Source organism: Onychostruthus taczanowskii, unplaced genomic scaffold (genome assembly GCF_017590055.1).
Source record: "Onychostruthus taczanowskii isolate IOZ18803 unplaced genomic scaffold, ASM1759005v1 scaffold54, whole genome shotgun sequence".
NCBI classification, from domain to species: domain Eukaryota; kingdom Metazoa; phylum Chordata; class Aves; order Passeriformes; family Passeridae; genus Onychostruthus; species Onychostruthus taczanowskii.
Window position 1 is genome coordinate 2,047,451 of NW_024503013.1, and position 21,035 is coordinate 2,068,485.

Consider the following 21,035-nt stretch of genomic DNA (forward strand, 5'->3'; position numbering starts at 1 on the left):
GCTGCCCCCCGTGGTCCTGGGAAGGTAGTCAGCAAAACAAAAGTCTGTATTATACAACTGTCTGTACGGGAGCGACACACTGTGCGGGAGAGCCGGCTCGCTCCGAGGATGAGGTGGAACGGTTGGTGATCTCTCTCTGCAGTTCCTCCACTTTCTTCTGCAGCTCAGCCCGCTTGGCCAGAAGCTCCTTGTAGCGATTGTGAACAGGTTCCTGCAAGGAAATGGGTAGCTGAGCACTCGGAGGTCAGTGTGGAAGAGGGAGCCTGAAGCGCAAAACTGCTGCTGACCTTACAGACAGCTCTGAGGGAAGGAGCAGCCCTTCAGTCTCCAACCCAAGGTACCTGAGTGGTTGCTCTGGCTCTCAGATGCTCATTTGGATCCAACGTGCACGGTGCAGTGGTGGCTAAACATGACAGTCTGTACGTATTTTGAAAGATGACAGTTGCCAGACTCTGATCTCTGACATTTCTGGGGGACACTGGCCATGGCATCTCAGCCTGGACATAATTTCAGGGGCTTGGGAGGAAAAATCCCAGCCAGGTTCTTCTAAACATTTTCACGTAGTTCTGACTGTTGAACAGTCAGTACTGCAAAGTGTTTGGTGGGTTCCTGTCTCTGACACTGCAGATCTGCAAAACTGCTACCTGCAGACAGGCACTGAAGCAACTGGGAATTTTTATCCCTTTCTACTAAAAAGTGATTATCAGCATTCAAGGTCATGCTCAGACTACTAGTCTGAGGTGCCTGCCGTGGGCAAGCCAGCTTCCCTGCTGGCTGGGGTCAGGCCCCTGTGCCTCAGGCAGCCAGAGCAAGCAGCAGGTTCCCAACACCAGTAATTTAAATACAGCCCCAAAATTCCTATATAGAACCCCATATTCAGAGAAGTCTTAGGTGTTTTAAGATCTTTTGTAAAGAGAGCTCAGATAATTTTTCCCACATTGTAAGTGAGGAATTTCCCAGCTCCTGCAGATTTCACAAGGTGGTGATGTCCAGCTGAGCACCTGCATTAGGCAGCTCTAGGCGGTGCTTGCTCTTGCTGGCATTTGAATTTCCGTGTTTGTTTCCAGATTTAAGCAGCGGTGGCATAAGTTTGTAGTTTGTACATTACCAAAGGTCCTGACCTCCAAAGTAACAATATTGGTACTGGCAGAGAGGGAAGCAGGAGTAGGAAGAGGCGTACCTGAGGCTTCATCCTGGGGTTCCAGCGGATGTAGTAGCCGACCCACAGCTCGAGGTGGCGCATGCTGGCCACGGGATACAGGACGTGGTTGGAGTAGCTCACGTACAAGGGGTTAGTAAAGTCTTCCAGTTGGCTGTTGATGTAAGACCAAAGTGATACAGTCTTTTTTGGAAGGCTCTGTAAGGGAAGGGGGTGGAGGAGGCTTTATTTGCCATACGAATCCCAGCTATCTACAAACTGTAGCAGCCTAGACATATGCCTGTCATTAATACGGAGCTGGTTGTTTTTTATAGCTTAAAAAAAACCAAAACCCAAAACTCTTCTTTTGCTGTGGTTATTGTACTCAAAGCACATGGATGCAGGCAGGCACACACGCCCTGGCACGGAACAACCCCTCTGACCCACCCAGCTGTCAACATAGATCAGGAATCACCACTGCTACAGCGAGGGGACACTGGCAGTACTTCAGTTAAACTTCACTTCTCTGAAGTGCTCCTGGAGGACTTGCTGGAGTATTTAATTGCAAAGGAAGAAAAGAAAACATGTGACTTAGGCCCTGCTATAGTGGAATAATTATGCCTATGAATACTCCCACTGAAACCAGTGCTGAAGTACTTTCTAGATTAAGTACTTCACTAGGCGGAGGCCTTTAAAAAAAACCCAAACCCACGTGCAAACAGCATGCAAATCTTCTTCCCTAGAAATGATAATTATTCTATCACTGTGGACTCCAGAGAAACAAGGACACTGATTTCACTGTAGTAAAACACTATCACTTCTATTTTCCAGGTAGTTTTTATGATTATTTTTAACTGATGTTCTATCACATGTAATCACATCAGGTCCACACAGCACTGCCCTCGTGTACCTCTGTGCTGTTAGGCTGCAGCCTTTGGTGACAGAATGCTTCATCTTTACGTAGGTGAGACAGAGTGAGTGCCACTGTTTTCCTTATAATTCCAGACTGGGTCTGGATGTACCCATCTCTACACTCCTCCCTGGGCAAACAAACCTTGGCCAGACTGCAGGGCAGAGCTGGCTTGTGGCAGGACAGAGAGGCACGTCCTTAATAATAGTAGGAGAGTTGTCCTCTCCTGGGAAGATGCAAGCACAGCAAGAACACACATAAAGACCAGTTACTTGCTGTAACCTCTGTGTGCAGAATGACAGCACACACTAGGTAGTTAAAAGCACCCTAAAGGGATCACTTCAAAGACAAGGCATGACAAAAAAGTACCATTTCCCACAGAGAAGGTTTCAGTAAACTGAAGTTCAAAGCAAAACTGCATTTCCACTACTTGGGAGACACCAGGAGCTATTCAACCACTAGTGACTAACTGGAAGTAGACAGCGTGTCCAGAAAGGAGACGGTGTTGCTCTGAAACACGAAGCCTCCAACAGACAGCAGTTTATGCAAAGAGGAAAATCCTCCAAGTCCCACCTCTTGAGAAGGGGACTTGGCATTTCCCAGACTCACACCTACAACTACCTCTGTGTGAGGAACCAGCTTCTGTAGCAATATCTGGCCAACTAAAGCAATCAGGAACAGGCTTTTACCTTGCAGAGAAGCTGTCTTACCTCCTTCACTCTCTGCTGCTCACTGCTGCACAGGAAGGTCCCAAACAAACAGCTGTACAGATGATCCAGGATGGTGATCAGGAAGTACTCATTGAACTCAAATGCTGTAGGAAACTTTAGGCAGAAACAGAAAATTAGATTGGGATTTTCAAACAGGAAAATAAACCTTCTCCCATGCTGTGGTCTTGGTAAGGAGTTGGCCTCTTGATTTCTAGAACAGGATCTGTCCCTGTTCCCTGCCTGGCTGGATATTCAGGGTCATATTTGCTCCTTCCAGGAGCAAGGAGTTTCCCTCTTGGAAAGCTGCTTTGCATGTTCAGAGAGGAATTTTGAGCAAAAGCCAGAGGTCTGAGCGGTTAGAGCACTCTGTTTATGTACACTCAGTGCTGCTTCAAATTGAAGCTTGCTCTGCTATGCCTGTCCCTTATGACAAGCCATGCAGCCAGATTGTGAACAAAAGGCACACGTGAAATAAATACATTCAAAAAGTGGAAATTTCCCAGGGCCAAATGGAAATAACCTGGGTGCCTAACACAACACTTCCTAGAGGGAACAGCAGGAGGCACCTTGTGACAGAGGTCAGCAGGAGCAAAAGGTCTGTGGGCACAGGCCGTGTTTGCTGCCGAGTTCTGTGCAGAAACAATCTAACCTGGGACAGGGACAACTGAAGCTCCACAAAGGGTCAATAAGAACAAATGCAGTGAACTGCAAAGACATGCAGGGGTGATGGAGAGGAGAGCAGGAGGCCTTCCTCCCTCACAACCACCCTCCTCTTCCCAGACTGCCCCAGTTGTGGCATCCTGACCTCAGTCTGGGAAAGGTCAGGATGCCCAGCTGTAGAAGCAATCTAAGGAGACCATAATGAAAGTGACTTTTGATGATGGCAAAGCCTCCTCTTCTCTCTGCATGGATGTGGTACAGTGTCATATATAGTGCCATCCTTCCTTTCCACTTCTCCTGGTTTAACCCAGGGTGAGCCTAGCTTTTTTTCAGTGAACTGTCTGACCACAGCTGACTTTTGTATCACAGAAGATCCAAAAAAACCTTCCAGGTTCCACATGCCTGGGGAAAAATCTCCCAGACATAGGGGATCTCTCCTGGACTGTACCTTTGCCATGCCAGGTCTGAAGTGAGGCACTCAGCTCTGTACCTCACATAATGAATTGGGAGCAGTACATTTGCCTTCAGAAGCTAAAATGGAACATGTTACAGCATCAGCTTGAGCACAGGCTACAGGGATCTGTTGTACCCACCGTGCTAGGGACTTACATTAGCAAGTGCTCTCAGGCTCTTTGCTAAACAGACTCCTGAAAAGCCTGCTGCCAGAATCAAAGCAGGAGTACAAGCCCAGGAAGGAGAGGCTGCACAGGTCAGCTTGGAAACCATTCCTGTGTCCAGACACCATGCAATGTCTCGGTGCACCGTGCATGGCTCTGAGGACACAGTGCCACACAACAGTTTACCTGTCTCGTCATTTGCCAGACGCAGTCGATGAACTGCAGGAAGACGGGAGAGCGATCCGCATCCGCGTGGTTCTTGTCCCCGTGGCCAACTCTCTGAAACAGCAGGACAAAGAACACGAGTCACACAGGCCTTCGTGAGGAAACTGCTTCATGGGGCCCTCAGTCACCTAAACCTTTACCAACGGCTTTAAAAAACTTCAAATGAGTCCTGATATTGCTCTGTCCCTATCAGTGGGTAAAGAAGTAAAGACAGCTACTCTCTTTGTCTTTGAAGTGAAAATTCTTTATGGGGATATTTTCAGGCTAAGTTAAAACAAGAGTTGTTCAAGTAGAGGCTCCAGATGCTATGCTGGCACTGATTTCAGTTAATAACTAAAGTTCAGAAGGAAGAAAAATGAGAATGCTTTTTGCTTCAGTTGCAGCTGTTGTCCTGGCTACTTCAGTAGTAGAGGGTGCTAGATGCAAACACTACCTACAGGCATGGCATGCGGCGATAACCGTCATGCAACACCTCGCCGCTTCCAAGAGCTGTACAAACACCAGCCCAGCCCATCTCCTGCCACCTCCTGAGAGGCAGTAATGACAGTATTCCCAGAGGCAGCCTCCAACCCTGACAGTGCTGTGTGGCCAACATGTGTGAGGCATGACTCCTCAGAACTAGCAGAGTACATTAATGGTTATGTATTACCTGGGAGCCCCAAGTAATACAAAGATAGAACAAGAACACGTAAGTAACAGAGATCCCTAAAACTGTTCTCCCCTCACCAAAGGAAATCACCCTTGGTGTGGGAAGACCAGTGAAGAAGCTAAAACACTCATTGCTCAAATACCAGAAAACAAGTTTTGCTGCAGCAGAACCTCAGTCACTTTAGTGCCTCAGTTTCCCCACCTTCAGAGCATTTGACAGTGCAATCCACCACTGCAAGTGCTGCACACGGACCTTGTTCTAGCCCTTGCAATATTAACAACCACTAGAGAACAGCTACGAGCAAAACACAATAGGAACAAAGACTGAAAGGATAGTACTGAAAGGCTCTCTCAATTCCCATCAGTGCAAACCATAACAAACTGCTGTGTCACAAGCCCACAAAGCTGCCTCTCTGCCAACTGCTTGGGCACAACCACAAAATACTCTTGGTCCAGGCTCAAACTGCTGCTCTTCCACCTAAATAATTAGAAGCCTCTCCAAAAATAAAGTGTGCCTGAAGAAAATGTGAGGTCAAAGCTATAAACAAATTCCCAAACCTCTTCAATACAAAAACATTTCTTAGATGATGGTGCCCAAGCAGTCTGAGAAAATGGACTGAACTGGAAAGAAAGACAAAAAATACCTAGTGGTCTCTGCCAGCTCCCAGCAGAAATGCCAGCACTGAACCCAAAGCACACTGCTAGTTTAAGCTTAAGCATGGGAACATGACATCAGCAGTCAGACACCTGAGATATTTAAATGCCACATGTTCCCTGTATCTAACCAATACTGTCCCAAGGAGGTTAAAAGGTGAATGGAATTATAGGTAGAAAACAATAACATCAGCATTCACCTCTCTTTTGTGAGTTCAGCCAGGAAACATCTCACAGGAAATGTTAAAACTCCTCTAAAAGCCTTCAAGAGGGACAACAACTTTCTGTTCAGTGCCTGCCATGGGCCAGTGACTCACCAGCTGAAACCTGTGGCCGAAGCTCAGCCACTCCTTCTCCACGAGCACTTCAAAGCCCCTGATGGTGCGGTAGTAGCCATCCAACATGAGCAGGGCGAGAGAGGTGAGCTGGGCTGTGCGGTCCCAGCCGTCACTGCAGTGCACAACCACCGACGTCTTCCCCGACTCCACTTTGTCAGCAATCCGAAGGGCTCCAGCAAGGATGAGCTAGGACAAGGGAGGAAACAAATTGCAAAATCTCTTTGGAACAGAAACTATAAGTGAAAAATGGCTAGTGACAGCACAGGTCAAAGCAAGGGCTCTGCTTGCCTCAAGGAGAATGGTAAATCAGTTCCAACTACTTTATAACTAGGATGGCAAACCGGTGAACACATTTTCTATTCCAGCAAGATGACGACACATCTGAACTGCAGTGTAGGCACAACTCTAGAAGAGCCCTTGCTCAGTCCTTGGACAAGTCAAGATTTAAATGCAGGAGCATTTAATGTCTGATAGGAAAGGCCATCACCTTGCAGCTGCCCCAGGAGCACATCTGCCCTTGCCTGCATTGGCAGAAGCTGGACATTTTTAGAACAGAAAGAACATTATTTGAAAACCAGCATCTGGAGAAGCCAAAACATTTTGCCTCCTTATTCTCATTCTGCTTGGACTCTTGAACGGCTGAGAGGGCCCAAATTTCCAGAACTTGCTTGTCTGGGCCAGGCAATAATGCCAGGATGTCAAGGAGCTGAGCCAAGACCGTGGAAACTCTGTGACTCCTGAGTTCTAAGCAGAGCTTTCACAGTTATACATCATCCAGGAACATCCTTCACTTCCAAAACACCATCTTTCAGTATTTCAGCCCCCTCTCTTGTCCCTCTTCTCATCTCCTTAAAATTCCTCACTCCAAGAAACTATGGTTTTAATTGCTTATAAATGGAAAACAATGGAATTGAAAATCGTGGAGTTAGCTCTGGATATCTTTCCCAGACTGGTAAGGACTTGTGGTTGCTCAGCCACATGCAGTGGATGCAGACATGCATACCTTGATATGCTCTAGCCAGTGAGTTGACTCCAAATTAGACAGCCAATGAGTCTCCTCGATATTGGGATACACAATTTCTTTCAGTTTTCGCAGCGACTCTCTCATAACATGAATGTTGTGAATATCCAGGAACACTAATTCTGCATTCTGATAGGCATCCTCGCTCTCATAGCCCCCTCCTTTAGCCTGAAGAACAAAATTCACATACAAATCATTAAGCAAAACCATGTTTTGTACTTTATCCCAGTCATTTGTCCTGAGCAAATAGCAGCTGACAAAATACCACAGTGGCTGGGCTATCTAAAGCAGGAAAAACCCATTGGCTTTATCTTACAGCTGGGAGCAAACATGTACAGGCACACACTTTGTGTCTCTCTTCTGCAATACCTAATGAATGCTGTAGTTTTTACCAAAGAATATCACATTACAAGCCTTCTTTTCCTCTGTAATTATAATTTATCCCCATTCAAGCTGTTAACTCATTACATTAGCTAATCTATCATTTAAAAATTTACCATACTATTACAGAGGAGGATAACCCACACACTAATTGCCTTCCCTAAGTAATGGGAAAGGCAGATTAAAAAAAAAAAAAAAAAAAAAAAAAGATCTTTATTGCAACAAAGCAGCTCCACCATTGAAACAAAGCTTGACGTGGTGGCATGGAACACAATTTTTAGAAGGGTAGAATGATGGACCCCAGGAACTACTGACCTGTCAGCCTCACTTCTGTGCCTGGCAGGATCATGGAACAGATCCTTCTAGAAGACATGCTAGGGCATGTGGAGGACAGGGAGGTGAATCAGGATAGCCAGCATGGCATCACCAAGGGCAAATCCTGCCTGACCAGCCCAGTGGCTTTCTATGACGGAGAGACTACAGCAGCAGACAAGGGAAGGGCTGTGGGTGTTATCTACCTGGACTTCTGTAAAGCCTTTGCCACAGTTCCCCTCAACATCCTTCCCTCTAGACTGGAGACGATGGGCAAACAGTTTGATGGATGAGGAGTTGGATAGTCACAGCCAGAGAGTAGTGGCCAATTGCTCAATGCCCAGGCGGTGGCAAGTGCCGTCCCTGAGGAGCCCGTACTGCGACTAGCACTATTTAATATCTTCATCAGTGACACAAACAGAAGGATCAAGTGCACCCTCATCAGGTGTGCAGATGACACCAAGCTGAGTGTACAGCTGACACTTCTGAAGGATGGGTTGTCATCCATAGGGATCTGGACAAGCTCAGGAAGTGCGTCCATGGGAACCCCATGAAGTTTAACATGACCAAGTGCAAGGTGCTGCGCCTGGGCTGGGGCAACTCCTTGCACCAGCTCAGGCTGGGGGATGAACAGATCAGAGCAGCCCTGCCCAGGACTTGGGAATGCTGGTGGATGGGGGCTGGATATGACCCAGCCATGGGCACTCACAGCACAGAAAGCCAATCCTGTCCTGAGCTGCATCCAGAGCAGAGTGGGCAGCAGGGCCAGGGAGGGGATTTTGCCCCTCTGCCCTGCTCTGGTGAGACCCCACCTGCAGGGCTGCATCCAACTCTGGGGTCCCAGCACAGGAAAGACATGGTCCTGTTGGATCAAATCCACAAAGATGATCTGAGGTCTGGAGCACCTCTCCTGTGAGGAAAGGCTGAGAAGGGAAGGCCCTGGAGGGATCTTACAGCAGCCTTCCAGTACTTAAAGGAGGCTAATAAGAAAGATGGGGACAGATGTTTTAGTTGGCCTGTTGTGATAGGACAAGGGATAATGGTTTGTAAGTAATAGAGGGTAGAGTCAGACTAGACATAAAGAAGAATTTTTTTTTACAATAAGGGTGGTAAAACACTGGAGCAGGTTTTCCAGAACAGTGGTAAACGCCTCATTCTTGGAAACATTCAAGGTCAGATTGGACAGGGCTCTGAGCCCTGTTAAGAGGAAGCAGTCTTTCAACTATGTGAATTGAAAAATGGTGATACACAAGGGCTAGGGTGCTAGAGTCTGATCTCAGTGCTACTTCAATTTTTTTTCTTTCCCCTTCCAATGTCATTTCCCATTGTAAATTAATATAATGGATCATCAGCAGTCACACCGATATCTTACTAATACCAGTGCAGGTATAAAAGTCTGTCTAGAGAATCAGATTCATTGCACTCAGACTTCTTCTGCACTGGTTAAACCCTTGTGATCCTTAAGAATAATATGAAATGGTGGTGGGAAATGTGCTCCAAATTATTACATTCCCAGTTTTAGACAGAGGAAAAAGCACCCAACCTTATTGGCTACAGCATTCACACTAGGCCTTGCATCAAATATGAAGATTTTATGGGACTGGGCATTAGAATCCATGATGGCCTGAAGGTACTTTTCATCTTCCTTGCTCCGCTTGCCACTCACTCCCACCATGGGCTGGCTGCAGCGCGTGATCGTTGCTTGACTTTCTGGGTGAATCCATGACAAGACCTTCAGAAACAAATGGGAAATAAATAAAGGAGAAATGGGATTCATTAAACCAATTAAGTGAATTACCTGTAATGGCTTGCTCTGGGATTCTCTATCAGGGGGTTGCAGAAGGCTGGATTCTATTAAATCACAACTGAATGAAAGAAAGAACTCTTCTGTCTTTATTCATTCTGGTGGCATTCCCAAAGTTTGAACAAACAAAAGGCGATCAAATTGTTTGAGTCTGACTTTTAAATATGATGCAGACTGGTTTTTCTGGCTGTTATGTAAGTCAGTATGTGGGCTATGTCATACTTTACGGTACACCACGCAAAAGTTAAGCACTTTAGGAACAGACTGAATTTCCTATAGACTTGAGGAGTAAACCAGTACCTTTTCAGTTATCTCTGAAATAATCATCATTAACAATGTGCTTTGTCGTAATTTCATTAAATAAATACTCTCATCAAGACTATCACTACGTATTTCTCTGTCCTGAAAGTCAGAGTAGGCCAGACAATTGTAAACAGCCAAAAAGGGCTGCCTTGTGTTTCCCAGGAACTGAACTGAGATTTGGTCTGAGTTGTGCTAAATTATCTTATCTTCTAGTTTTGGTTTAGTCTACATCTCTTTCACAACAGTATTTTCAGCAGATACTGTTGTTTTCTATGTCCTTAAACATGTTGTTGTCACTTTTATTATCCGCTGACCATTTATTTGCTGCCTGGAATCTACTCAGCCTGATCTTGGTATTACTTATTGCCCAAAGGTATGTGTAACAAAACCACATCAAAGTGGCTTCTTCTGTCCCACTCACTGGTATGCGTCCTCTGGATCTGAAGGATGCCACTCTCTTTAACTCCTCGTCGGGAATGTTCACAGGCACAGCTAGAATGGCAGGGTATGTATCACACAGCTCATAGCGCTCGTTAATCTTGGTCAGCCTCCAGCTTTCATTGGGAATTCCCTAAAGAGGAAACTGCAGGTTAGCAAATGAGTTGCTCTGAGACCTCAGCACAGACAAATCCCCAGACCTGAAATTCAAGGCAACTTTTGTTAATGTAGGTCATTTAGGGCTGGCACCCGGGAATGCATTATCCTGGTAATTTGCATTTCATGTCTCTCCCCAGAGAGGCGGATGCTTTGTTCAAGTCACTGAAGAGCAGGGAAACTGGGCTTCAGGCAGGGTCACCTATGGCAAAGGAGCTGTGGTGGCTACACAGCAGCTTGCAGCAACACAGGTGGTTTGCCCTGACTCCAACTTTAAGATACCTCCTGGTCTCATCATGGGCTTACAGGAGAGCCAGGAGCAGGACAGAATGGGTGACCAACTCAGTCCCCTCATGGCACTTAGATCAAATGTGTTGGGTGAAATCCGGGGATACAAAGTGGAGTTACCAGACAGGATGGAGGGGAGGGGGAGAAGGGAAACAGGCAGTAAAACACCCCAAAAATCAGCCTGACTTGGGCTTAGTTCAGTGCTTGTGGCAAAACTGTGCAAACCCCTGAAAACACCAAAAACTTAACAATTGTATGTCTCTGTTTGTATGACTGGATGTGATGTGCAATTCCCATGCTTCTATCACACTAAGCTCTCTGGTTGAACTGAGGACTTGGGCTGGGAGAGCAAGGAATCTCCACAACACATCATAGAGCTCAGCATGCTGTGATAGGGAAGCCACTCAACAGCCTCCCAGACAACAATCTCCAAGTAACACCTGAAGCAGAATGGGGATGACCCTGACAACCTGCAGACGTGGTTTAGCTGAAGCTGGGAGAGAACAAGCCAACAGGGAGTGGCTGGTGCAGCTGCCACCAGAGAGATTTAAACACGCCCCTACTGCAGCAGGGGTGAGCACTGACAAAAGCATCTCTGTGGGGAAGACACATCTGCCGCAGCAAGCATGGCCAGCCTGTGAAGCACCGAGTGTGTTTGAGGGGAACATCAACTCCTTGCACAATACACGCCTCTGTTCTAATAAACACTACTGCATTTTGAAGCAGGGTGGTGGGACACTGATCACCACTGTCACAGCTCCCACAGGAAATAAACGGCACATCTGACACGGGTCAGACGAGCTGTGATAATTATGGCTGACCCACACAGACTGCGGCCGCGCTCCCATCCCAGTGGTGAGTCACGCTGTCAGAAGAGGTCATGGTTAGAAATCTGAGGGGAGGCCAGACCTTCTGTCTAGCATCAGTCACACACTCTGCTTTGTCAACCACTGCTGTCCTTTGGCTCTCCCTGAGAAGGAAATGTTACTACAAGGATCACCCCAAAAGCTATTTTTGGCCCAGTCTGAAGCCAAACAATTGGCAGAACCAGACATCAAGCAGTGTGTATACACAGTTCAAGCTTACTGATAGGTAAAACATGCCAGAGGTCTACCTGCTGTACACAGCAAGGACGGAATCTGCTGGGCCCACCAGCTCTGCTGCCAGCCAGGGAATAGCTAGGCTCTTGCCAGTGACCAATCTCTTCACTACCTGGAAGCGGATTAATGGCTAATTAGTTCTCAGTCCTGTCCTAATAAGCACATGCAATGGATCCAGAAGCAATTCCTGAAAACTTCACCTCCTCCAAATCTGAGTGTGCTGTCAGCACAGTCTTTGCAAGAAAAACGGGAGCTAACAAGCAGCTACATGGAAGAAAGGCTCCTTTTCATTTTACCAGTGCTCACGGAGAAGACCAAGGAGTGGGCACTGGAAAGCACCCTCTTCACAGTGCTGGGCAGTGTGGCTTCAGAACACACTGCTTGGGCCAGCTAAAAGCTAAAAAACTCTAAAGCTCTCCAAAGCTCTAAGCCTTTCAGCTGCCACACTGACAAATTTGAAGGAAATCTTTCCTCTGCAACAGCCCAGACCAGAAAAATCCATGACGAGCCCACAAAGAAAGAAAAGATGCTGCATGTCAGCATTCAAATTTCTTTTGACTCGTGGGGAATGTCTGCTTTTCCCTGGCCCAGGAGCCTTGAATCACAGCACCACCCAGAAAACTTCGGATTTGGATCGTGACTTTCTCTAAGGACTGGAAGCAAACAGAAATAAGCCAAGTGGGCTAGAAGAGAAGCTGAATTTGCATCTTCCTTGGACGTTTGCCATAATGCAGTGTAGCTTCTGCATTTATTCGTGCTCCTTCAGATTTGCCCTTTCTCCAGCTGGAATCAATAGAAAAAGCTAAACGTGATATAAAGCACACTGGTATTTCCTCATCTACGATGCATTTCACTGCTTCCCGGTAAGTTGTAAGCACCCAAAAGTCTACTATGAAACAAAACTGTTACAGATGTAACTCAATAGGCCTCCGCAGGCTAAGGAGTGGCTCTGGGTGCTGTCTGCACCTGCACCTGCAGGAGGAACTCAGGCACACCTCCCTAAAAGCAGGTTGTCATCATCCCGAAGCTGCCAGGGCACATGGCACGTCCACATTAGTAACCAGAGACTTCTGCACAGGTCTGTCTTCTTCAGGTAAATTAATACTGCTAGTAGCCCCTGATTCTAAGGGAATTCATATCTCTGGTGGATGCCAGAGGGCAAACTGAGGAAGGCAGCAAAGCCACCTGTACAATAATAAATTAAATATACCATTAATAAATAATAAAATAAATAATAAATACAATAAATAATAAAATAAATATGACCATTCTCACTGAGCCCAGCTGAACTAACACACCTCACATCTGTACTAATAAACTTATTTATCCTCCAAACAAGATATTTTGTCCAAAATGCCACTGGTGATCCTTGACTTGCATCACAGTACCTTTGGTCATGGCTGAAGATGCTCAAACACACTCACTCAAAAGATGGATGGTAACAGCCTGGTCTGTAGGTATGCCTGAAACTTGCCCCTGTGCTTGGGAACACTCCTTACAACTGTATCATCTAACCATAGATACACAGCCTTTGTGTCTTTACTCCACACACAAACGAGACTTGGTGTCCCTCTAGATAAGACATTCACGCCTTATTGTAATGACTTACTGGGTTTGGTTATCACTTGATTTACAATTGATGTAGAAGATGGAGTTTCTTTGTTTGCAGGGAAAAACTGTTGAAGCCACACCAGCACAGCACCAATACCACCACCTTGCAAAGCACATGGTTAAGGTTAAGCACAAGAGGATCCTTCACTAACAGGAAAGAAATAATTTCCTTGCTGTAGTTACACACAGTCACTACTCTCTATGGGATCAAGCAGATCCACTCTGAGCTTACATATGTAAGTGCACCTTGATCTGCAGCAGGCAGCACAGGATACAGCTGCAGAGCCAAGCAGGTCCCTCTGCATTTACTGAGCCCAGGCTGTGTCCACTCAGCACCAGAGAGTTGTGATCTGCTCTGCAGTAGAATCATACACAGCATAAGCAGGACCTCAGTTAAACAATGGGACATTTAATAGTCCAATCCTCACTTTGCTCCCCTAAGTTACACCCAACAATTCTCAAGAGGATGATGTTACCAAGCTCTACCTTTCTCACTCTGCTTGTATCCTAATGCTGGGCACTTCTTCATTCCTCAAACAGATCAGTTCTTCTGAGGTATTAGTTTCTACATATCTTCCCTTAAAGCAGCAACCACAGCCCTACACTGTGGCTCCCCAGTAGATAAGACCAGAGCAAAGGATATTAGACAAGAATGACTTTTGTAAGGAAACATCACACAACTTCACAACCTCCCGTAATATTTTCCAAATGCTCCCCACCTTATTAAGGAAAATAAAGCTTTAAGTTACTCCAAAGGCATCTTAAGGACTTTTGGTTTCAAGTGAGTCTTATTCACTTTGCAATTCTGTTTTATATTCTGCCAGGCCATGTGTAATAAAAATCAGGGAGCAATTTCAGTTTTAAATTTCATTTGCCACATGTGATTCCATTTACCAACTAAATCTCAAACCTCTCTGAGTTCCTTTTGTTCTCTACAGGTTGTTTATTACTCCCCATAGTTTTACACAATCACAGATTTTTAATAAGTTACATATTTCCATCCTTCCCAAGAATGCTAACGGGGAAGTTAGGGGTTTACTGACTATCTTTCCTAATTGCTACAATTGCTATCATCTCAACATATTTCTATTAATTTCAATAAAAATTGTAATAAATAATAGCACACTCAAACTTGCCATGTCTACCAGTGTGGACACAGAAATTACCATGGGTCCTGGTCTAAAAGTCTTTTCTGGATGCCTGGTAGTTGGAGTTTACTTTTCCTCCCCTCCCCTCTCCATGTGTCCCTGCTCCCACAGGGAAAAGACTGACCTGGCATAAGATACAGCAAGTCAATGCCTGGCTGTCCTGCTGATGCCCTAGGCCAGCCCTTCTCTAACAGTTTCTAAACCAATTCCAGAAGGTCCTGCTGACAGTGCATATGTCCTGCTTTTCTATTTCTGATCACAATTCATAGAGTCAGAGACAGGTAATCCCATTATCTGATTTGATGGTGCCAGTTTTGTTTCACTGTTAACGAATCCCTGCTGCCATTTCAAGACGTAATCCTGATTTACTGTAGTATTTGTTATTGCTTTAGCAGAACCTGGTTGGATTAAGAAAAAAGGCTACGACACTCACACAGATAAATTGAACATCCATAGTTACAAATGCTGGAATTAAATAAACAGACTGAAATACCTAAAAGTTTTGGAGGGGACATAAAGCAACATGCTGCAGGACTTAAATCAATCTAACAAAAGGGATGAAATTCTCCTCCTGGCCAGATCACAACATAAACATCTACTGCAGTATGGCTTGTCTCTTCTTCAACAGCTGGTGTTGGTCACTTTTGGAGATAAGGAAGTGGAGCAGATGGATTGTGTGATCTGGAATGGTAGTGACCATGGCCCATCACGGGTAAAACTCAGAAAGGCTGTGGCTGCAAAAAATCCTGGTTTGGATTCGCTTTTGCAGTTACCAGTGTAAGGACATGACCACGGGCTTTGGCACATGGACATTAGTTTGGTTTCTTGACATAGAAGCAGTCAGGCAAGTTTGTCCTTCCCACTCTCAAATAACAAAGCAGCAGGCCACAGCACAAGTACACACTGCAGCAATGCCTCAGCTGTGTCATCTCTTACACACATTTTCGTTACAGAAAGGCCATGAAGAGCTGCAAATCACAGGCATGCAAACACATGTATCCTTTCACCATGTCACCAAATTCCTGACAAATTTAAGGTGCACCAAATCACAGTATAAAAACTAATACGGACAGAAAAGCTTCTATCATAAAAACTGGCTTGCCAGGATTTAGAAAGTGGAATAATCTACACTGAAATTATCTAAGGTCACTCTTTCCAGGTGTTGTAAAAATGTTTTTTGTACTTCACCTGCTTAGACTGATGCTTGGCTGAGTGAATGCTGTGCTTTCCAGGGGAGATTCTTTTAGTTGTTACTCCAAAATTTTCTGCCCTACAAAGAAGCACCTTGCTCAAATAGCTTGGGCTGCAAATCCTTCTCTACAAGCAGATCTTACCATAAAATAACTACCAAGAAGGAGCTAAAATCTAAACAAAGCAATAATCACTGCATTGTCTGATCTTATGCTCAAGTTGACCTTAGACACAAAGTGACTACAAACGATTGGAGCTTGTCTTGACCAGGATTTTAGATTGTGGCATCTCATTGCAAAATACTCTTTGCACTGAAGGCAGCATACAGTAGGGTACAGTAAGATACATCTCGCTTCCCATTAGCAGTCTAGAAGCCAGCAATCTATCTTAGGCAGCTATTTTAGGAGAGAACAAATCACCCCCAACAGTGAAGCACTCTCTCCCATCTGTTAATGACAGGCCTAGATAACCAATTTAGAAGGCATGCCCAGCTTTTAGAAGGCTAGAGCTAGAAAAATGAATCCTTAGGTTTTGGATTCCGGGAATCAGATGAACAACTAGGCAGGGACAGAGGTCTGGTTTTGTTTGATTTGACAAGAAAGACCCAAATAAATCTTTAAATGGTTTAAAATTTCTTAATTTCACAATAGAAAATTTGGTTTATTCTGACAGATTAATCAGAATAAAACCAATTTTTTTTCTGATGGATCTGGAGGAGACAGAAGCTTATTGTGTCCAGGGCAAACGTGCCACCAAATCACGCTCCTTTTGCTACTTGAGAATTTTATGACAGGAGTGATTTCATTATAAAAATCAAAATTCTCCCATCTTTTACTCCAAAGAGGACTACCCAAGTTTTTACCACAGTACTCCTAATTGACAGCCTGTCACTACATAATCATTAATACCTTTGATCAGTTACTCTGGACACACTGTAAATAACAGTACTCTCTAGGCTGATTCCTATGCTGAGAAACCATGCCTAAGATAGTGAAGGCATTCCACACAATTTTTTTCCTCACAAGTTGCTGTTTCAGACAGAAAAACCTGGAAAGAATTAAAACCAATACAAGCAAGCACTGAGGTGTGAAACTCAACAATGGGATGCATGTACCTGGAACATGCACCCTCCATTCCCCACTGCCAGCAGTACCTGATCACCAAACCAGAGCATTAGTTTTTTCTAGCAGAGCCTTAAGTCAGCTCTCTGCCACTTGAACTGACATCCATCAGTGGATGCCTCTGTCTCTAAAGCTGTACTGCTCTCAACAAGAACTGCAGTGTGCAAAACAACATCCTAACCAAGCCTGCACAGCATTTGTCAGCAGAATCATTCTCTGCTCCATGTAACCTGTAATTTTATCATTGCACAGACCCTCACTTCTGAAGAGTAGAGGACGAGGAAGGATGTGACACAATACCCACCTGTCTTCTGTACTCCCAAGTTGGGTCATACACTTTCCATCCATTTTCTGGGAAAACCTCTTTGTACTCAAAGGCAAAAAGTGGCTGAAAGAAAGAAAATTTACCTTTAAGAGCCCACTCAGAGCCCATTTACAGAATGTTTGATATCTCAAATAGCAATTCATGACTGACCCTTCTTTTTCCCCACCATCACCTTTCTTTCAGGGTTTTATAAAAAAGATTAACGCTCTCACTGTGTTGTATATTAGTACAACAATATACTTTTCCAATATGTCCCTGATCTTGCCTGGCTATTACCCAGTACTTCACAGACAAAAGAACTTTGTTATTAAAGAGAGAAGATAAAACTACTCAGGCAATCTCTTACAGATTAACAACCAGAGCCTCTCAACCAGCAATTGAAACAATTGCAGTGTTATAACATTAGAAAACATGGGAGCTGCATTCCAGATTTGGGGCAGTGCAGTCACCATTAGCTGTAAACCTCTGATGGATGTCACTGTGATTTGAGTACTTTCCCTCTGTTACAAGGCTTTATCAGTAAGTCGTTCCCCATACATGAAAGAAGGCACTGTAATAGATTTTTCCTGTTTCCTATATGATCTAAACTCCTACAGAATTAAGTTTAAAAGAGATTTGAAAACCAGCACTTCTCATCCCTCAAGAAAATGCACCCCACCTCAATGCAGTATTAAGTAGATGGAACAGAACAAAACAGTTTACTGCTACTCTGTGTCTTTTGGCAAAACCTGAAGAGAAAACACTTACCAGATTATTTGAAACTGGAAAAGCATATTTCATTAGGTTCTCAAATATGGATCGTCTAGTTCTCCCTTCAGGCTTATGCGCAAACCGCAAGTTTCGAATATCCTAGGGGAAGGAAAGAGGGAAATCAAGTTGCAAATTTCTGAACCACTTCAAAATCCAAGGAAAATCCAAAAGTCAGAATTCAAAACGGGGTCACATGACAATGCTCCTTCTAGCACTGATTTGATACTGTACTTTGAACAATGTTGTGTTGCAACGCTGGGCTTGGCTGAGGGGTTGTCTACAGCAACAGCAGTGCAGCCGAGGGAGGGCACAGATGTACCTGACCACAGCATCTTGCCTTCACATGAAGCTCTCCACCTGCTGAAAGTCTTTGGGAGAGCCCTGCTCAGGAAAAAGCTGTGTTTGACCGGCAGGACTTTTGTGAGACAGACTTCCTTGGCTGTCACTAAGCTCTCAAGCCAAGCAGTGCCAAAAGTCCATTGGAGGGGATGGCCTAACAAAGTACCCCACAGAGCTACTGCACGTAGGGGCCCCAAGAACAGCCAGCTGGGTGCAAAGCATCCAATGCCATCTCCCTTTAAAGCTTCCACCTCTCAGAGCACTCAAGAGGATGTCTTGAAACCAAGAACTCCTCCCCTTTGCACAGCAGCACAGTTTAGACAGAAAGTGGTCATTCAGGACCTCCTTCCCATAGTCATCTACAAAACCAAATTTGGAAAGTAAATAAAACATCTCGAAGTTTTTCCAGCCAAGCTTGCAACTAAAATGCTTGCATCAAAGTGTCTAAAACTCACCAGCAGGAAATGAGCCATCGAGTTCAAGTACATGAAGATGGTAGAGCAAGTCAGAGAATACAATAAACAGCTTAAGACTTTGCTTCCTCACAGGGATTACATGACTGGTCTCAGATAGAGAACTTTTCAGGATGTATCTGATTTATCTGTACCACCCTGTTATTGCACTAGGCAGCTGTGCATATCCGGTGAAGCAGGCTGACATCCATAAATAGGCTATGAAGGGCTGAAACACCTATCCTATAGTTTGTGTCTGAATTTCCCATACAGGGAAATGATACAGTTCACTCCAAACCTGACCAAGTGGTTGTAGACAAAATGGCTGAGGACTAGGAATCCAGACCAAAACAGGGAACAAATTAGCTTGCCAGCACAAGCACCCCACCCTATGTTAGCCAGGGCAGATTATGACTCTCATAGGACAAGGGAGCAGCTGGATTATTTGATACAGATTGCAGTAACTGGTCTGGACTCAGCACACCCACAGCTTGACAGTCTGCTTAGCTTCCTGGTGCCTCAAAATCACAGCAGTGACCAGAGCACTTTGGGATTCCTTTTCATCCGTCCATCTGCTCTTATCCAGCATTCTTTTATCATTGAGGGGCTCTGACCAGCTCTGAGCAGCACAAGACCTACAAGGTTCTGGATTGAGCTCTTCCTACGTGCTCACTGAGGGAAGCAGAAGGGCCATGCCACCCAGAGATATGGATTTAGGAGGGGAGATGGTGGCTTTATCTACTTTGTGGGTGTATAGTACCTCTTCTCAAATGAGTGGAGCTGGAGAATGCTGAAAACTACTTTTTAAATCGTGTTTTTTGACACTTAAGTGTCATAAGTGAAGTCATACTGACTGAAACATTTTGCAGAACTTCCTACAGTACCACAGAGACAACCTTTAAAATATATGGTCCCCTTCCTTTATTGTAAAACACAGATAAAAGTTTACCTTGCACACAATCTCCAGCCCGTATGAATTTTCACCACGACTGGAAGCACCTCCAATTTTCTCCACTCTGTTGATTACACCTAAAGATGCATCTAGGACAAAAGGAGGGTCCTGTAGACAGTTGAAATTTGTGAGTTTAAAAAGGGGAGGGGGAAAAATCCCTAGCTCCTGCTCCCTTATGTCTATATTCACAAACATATAGCCACATTTCACACAGAAATACTCTCAAACAACACTCAAGTCTAAAGACTGAAAAGATAGCAAAAGCAGATTATTTCAAAAGCTTACCCGTTCCATGCTTTTAAAATACAGTCTATAGTTGGTAACAGTAAGGGTTCCTCTGATTGCTCCAGTGAAGGGGCAGATGTAAGTAACATCCTTAGCTTAAGGGGAAAAAAAAAAAAAGTAAATTTCACAGTTAATTTATGGGAGAAAAATTATGCCAGCAACAATATTTGTGGGCTCTACCTTGCACATCATGAAAGTAAAACAAGCTTAATCTATGGTTCTAGCCTAGAGCTAACTTGCAAGTTTCAGTTCTGTGGAGAAGGTAAGAGTTTGGGTAGAGACAGTACCATCACCCAGAATTCTCTATTTGCACAAAACTGCTACCCCTGTCAACAGGGCAGTGTTTGGTGCAAACTGTTTGCTCTTGCTGCCAGTAGCTGAGAATATCATGCATGAAAAGAGGAGCCCACTCATGTCTGGATGCACACATATGAAGCTGACAACAATCTGCATAAAAGCTAAGGATTGTGCCCATGATGGTTTGTGCCACCAGGGGCAGGAGAAGGCAGTTCTTGTACACGTGGTTTTTAGGATGTTTAGGTCCTTCTGTACACCTTTGCACGTGGAGTCAGCCCTGGGATGAAGGCCATCATGCTAAAAGCCAGCTACAGAGATTTGTAGGAGCCATGAATCTGTGTAACACCCAGCTGCCAGTGATCTTAGGTCTGAAGTCAGTGATCAAGTTACTCTGCACAATTCAATTATTTTCGAGCCTGAGTGACGGTGACTCAAAACAGTCCCCTTCTTAAATGGCCTCAAACATTTCTCACTTGTTCCAGCAAAGGGAAAGAGGTGCTGCTGGCTTTCCACAGCAAACATCTCTAACTGCCCTCCTGTTTTATATCACTTAAAAATGCCAAGATTTAAGTTGTTGCCTCCTCACCTCTGCTGCCTATCACGCCTTCTGCCACTGAAGCAGTTGTCTGGCTGCATCGTGGCACAAAATAATTTACACTATCATCAACAAGTAATGACACCCCTCAAAAACATAGAGGAGTACCACTGAGCTGCCAGATCCATGAAAAAACTCCTTGGATCATCCGAATAATCTCAAGTCTCCAAGCCCTAGAGGACCCATTTTGCAAGGGCTGTGTTAGGAGGATGGCTCACCTCCCACCCAGGAGACAGCCACCATGAGCATGAGGTGTGAGGCTACTG

General features: G+C 44.9%; 1 protein-coding gene across 2 annotated transcripts in view; it reads right to left on the reverse strand.

Moving 5' to 3' along the window:
* MTMR2 (myotubularin related protein 2) overlaps positions 1-21,035 on the reverse strand; it is a 60,851-nt gene continuing 39,816 nt past the window's right edge. For both annotated transcript variants that reach the window (XM_041417039.1, XM_041417040.1), the window contains 12 exons: positions 19,878-19,972; positions 19,590-19,700; positions 17,847-17,948; positions 17,079-17,162; positions 10,143-10,292; positions 9,158-9,346; positions 6,904-7,089; positions 5,880-6,086; positions 4,222-4,314; positions 2,759-2,872; positions 1,181-1,357; positions 1-211 (listed from right to left, as the gene is read on the reverse strand). In XM_041417039.1, coding sequence (XP_041272973.1) covers positions 50-211; positions 1,181-1,357; positions 2,759-2,872; positions 4,222-4,314; positions 5,880-6,086; positions 6,904-7,089; positions 9,158-9,346; positions 10,143-10,292; positions 17,079-17,162; positions 17,847-17,948; positions 19,590-19,700; positions 19,878-19,972 — 1,670 coding nt within the window. In that variant the 3' untranslated portion in view covers positions 1-49. The remainder of the gene's footprint in view (positions 212-1,180; positions 1,358-2,758; positions 2,873-4,221; positions 4,315-5,879; positions 6,087-6,903; positions 7,090-9,157; positions 9,347-10,142; positions 10,293-17,078; positions 17,163-17,846; positions 17,949-19,589; positions 19,701-19,877; positions 19,973-21,035) is intronic.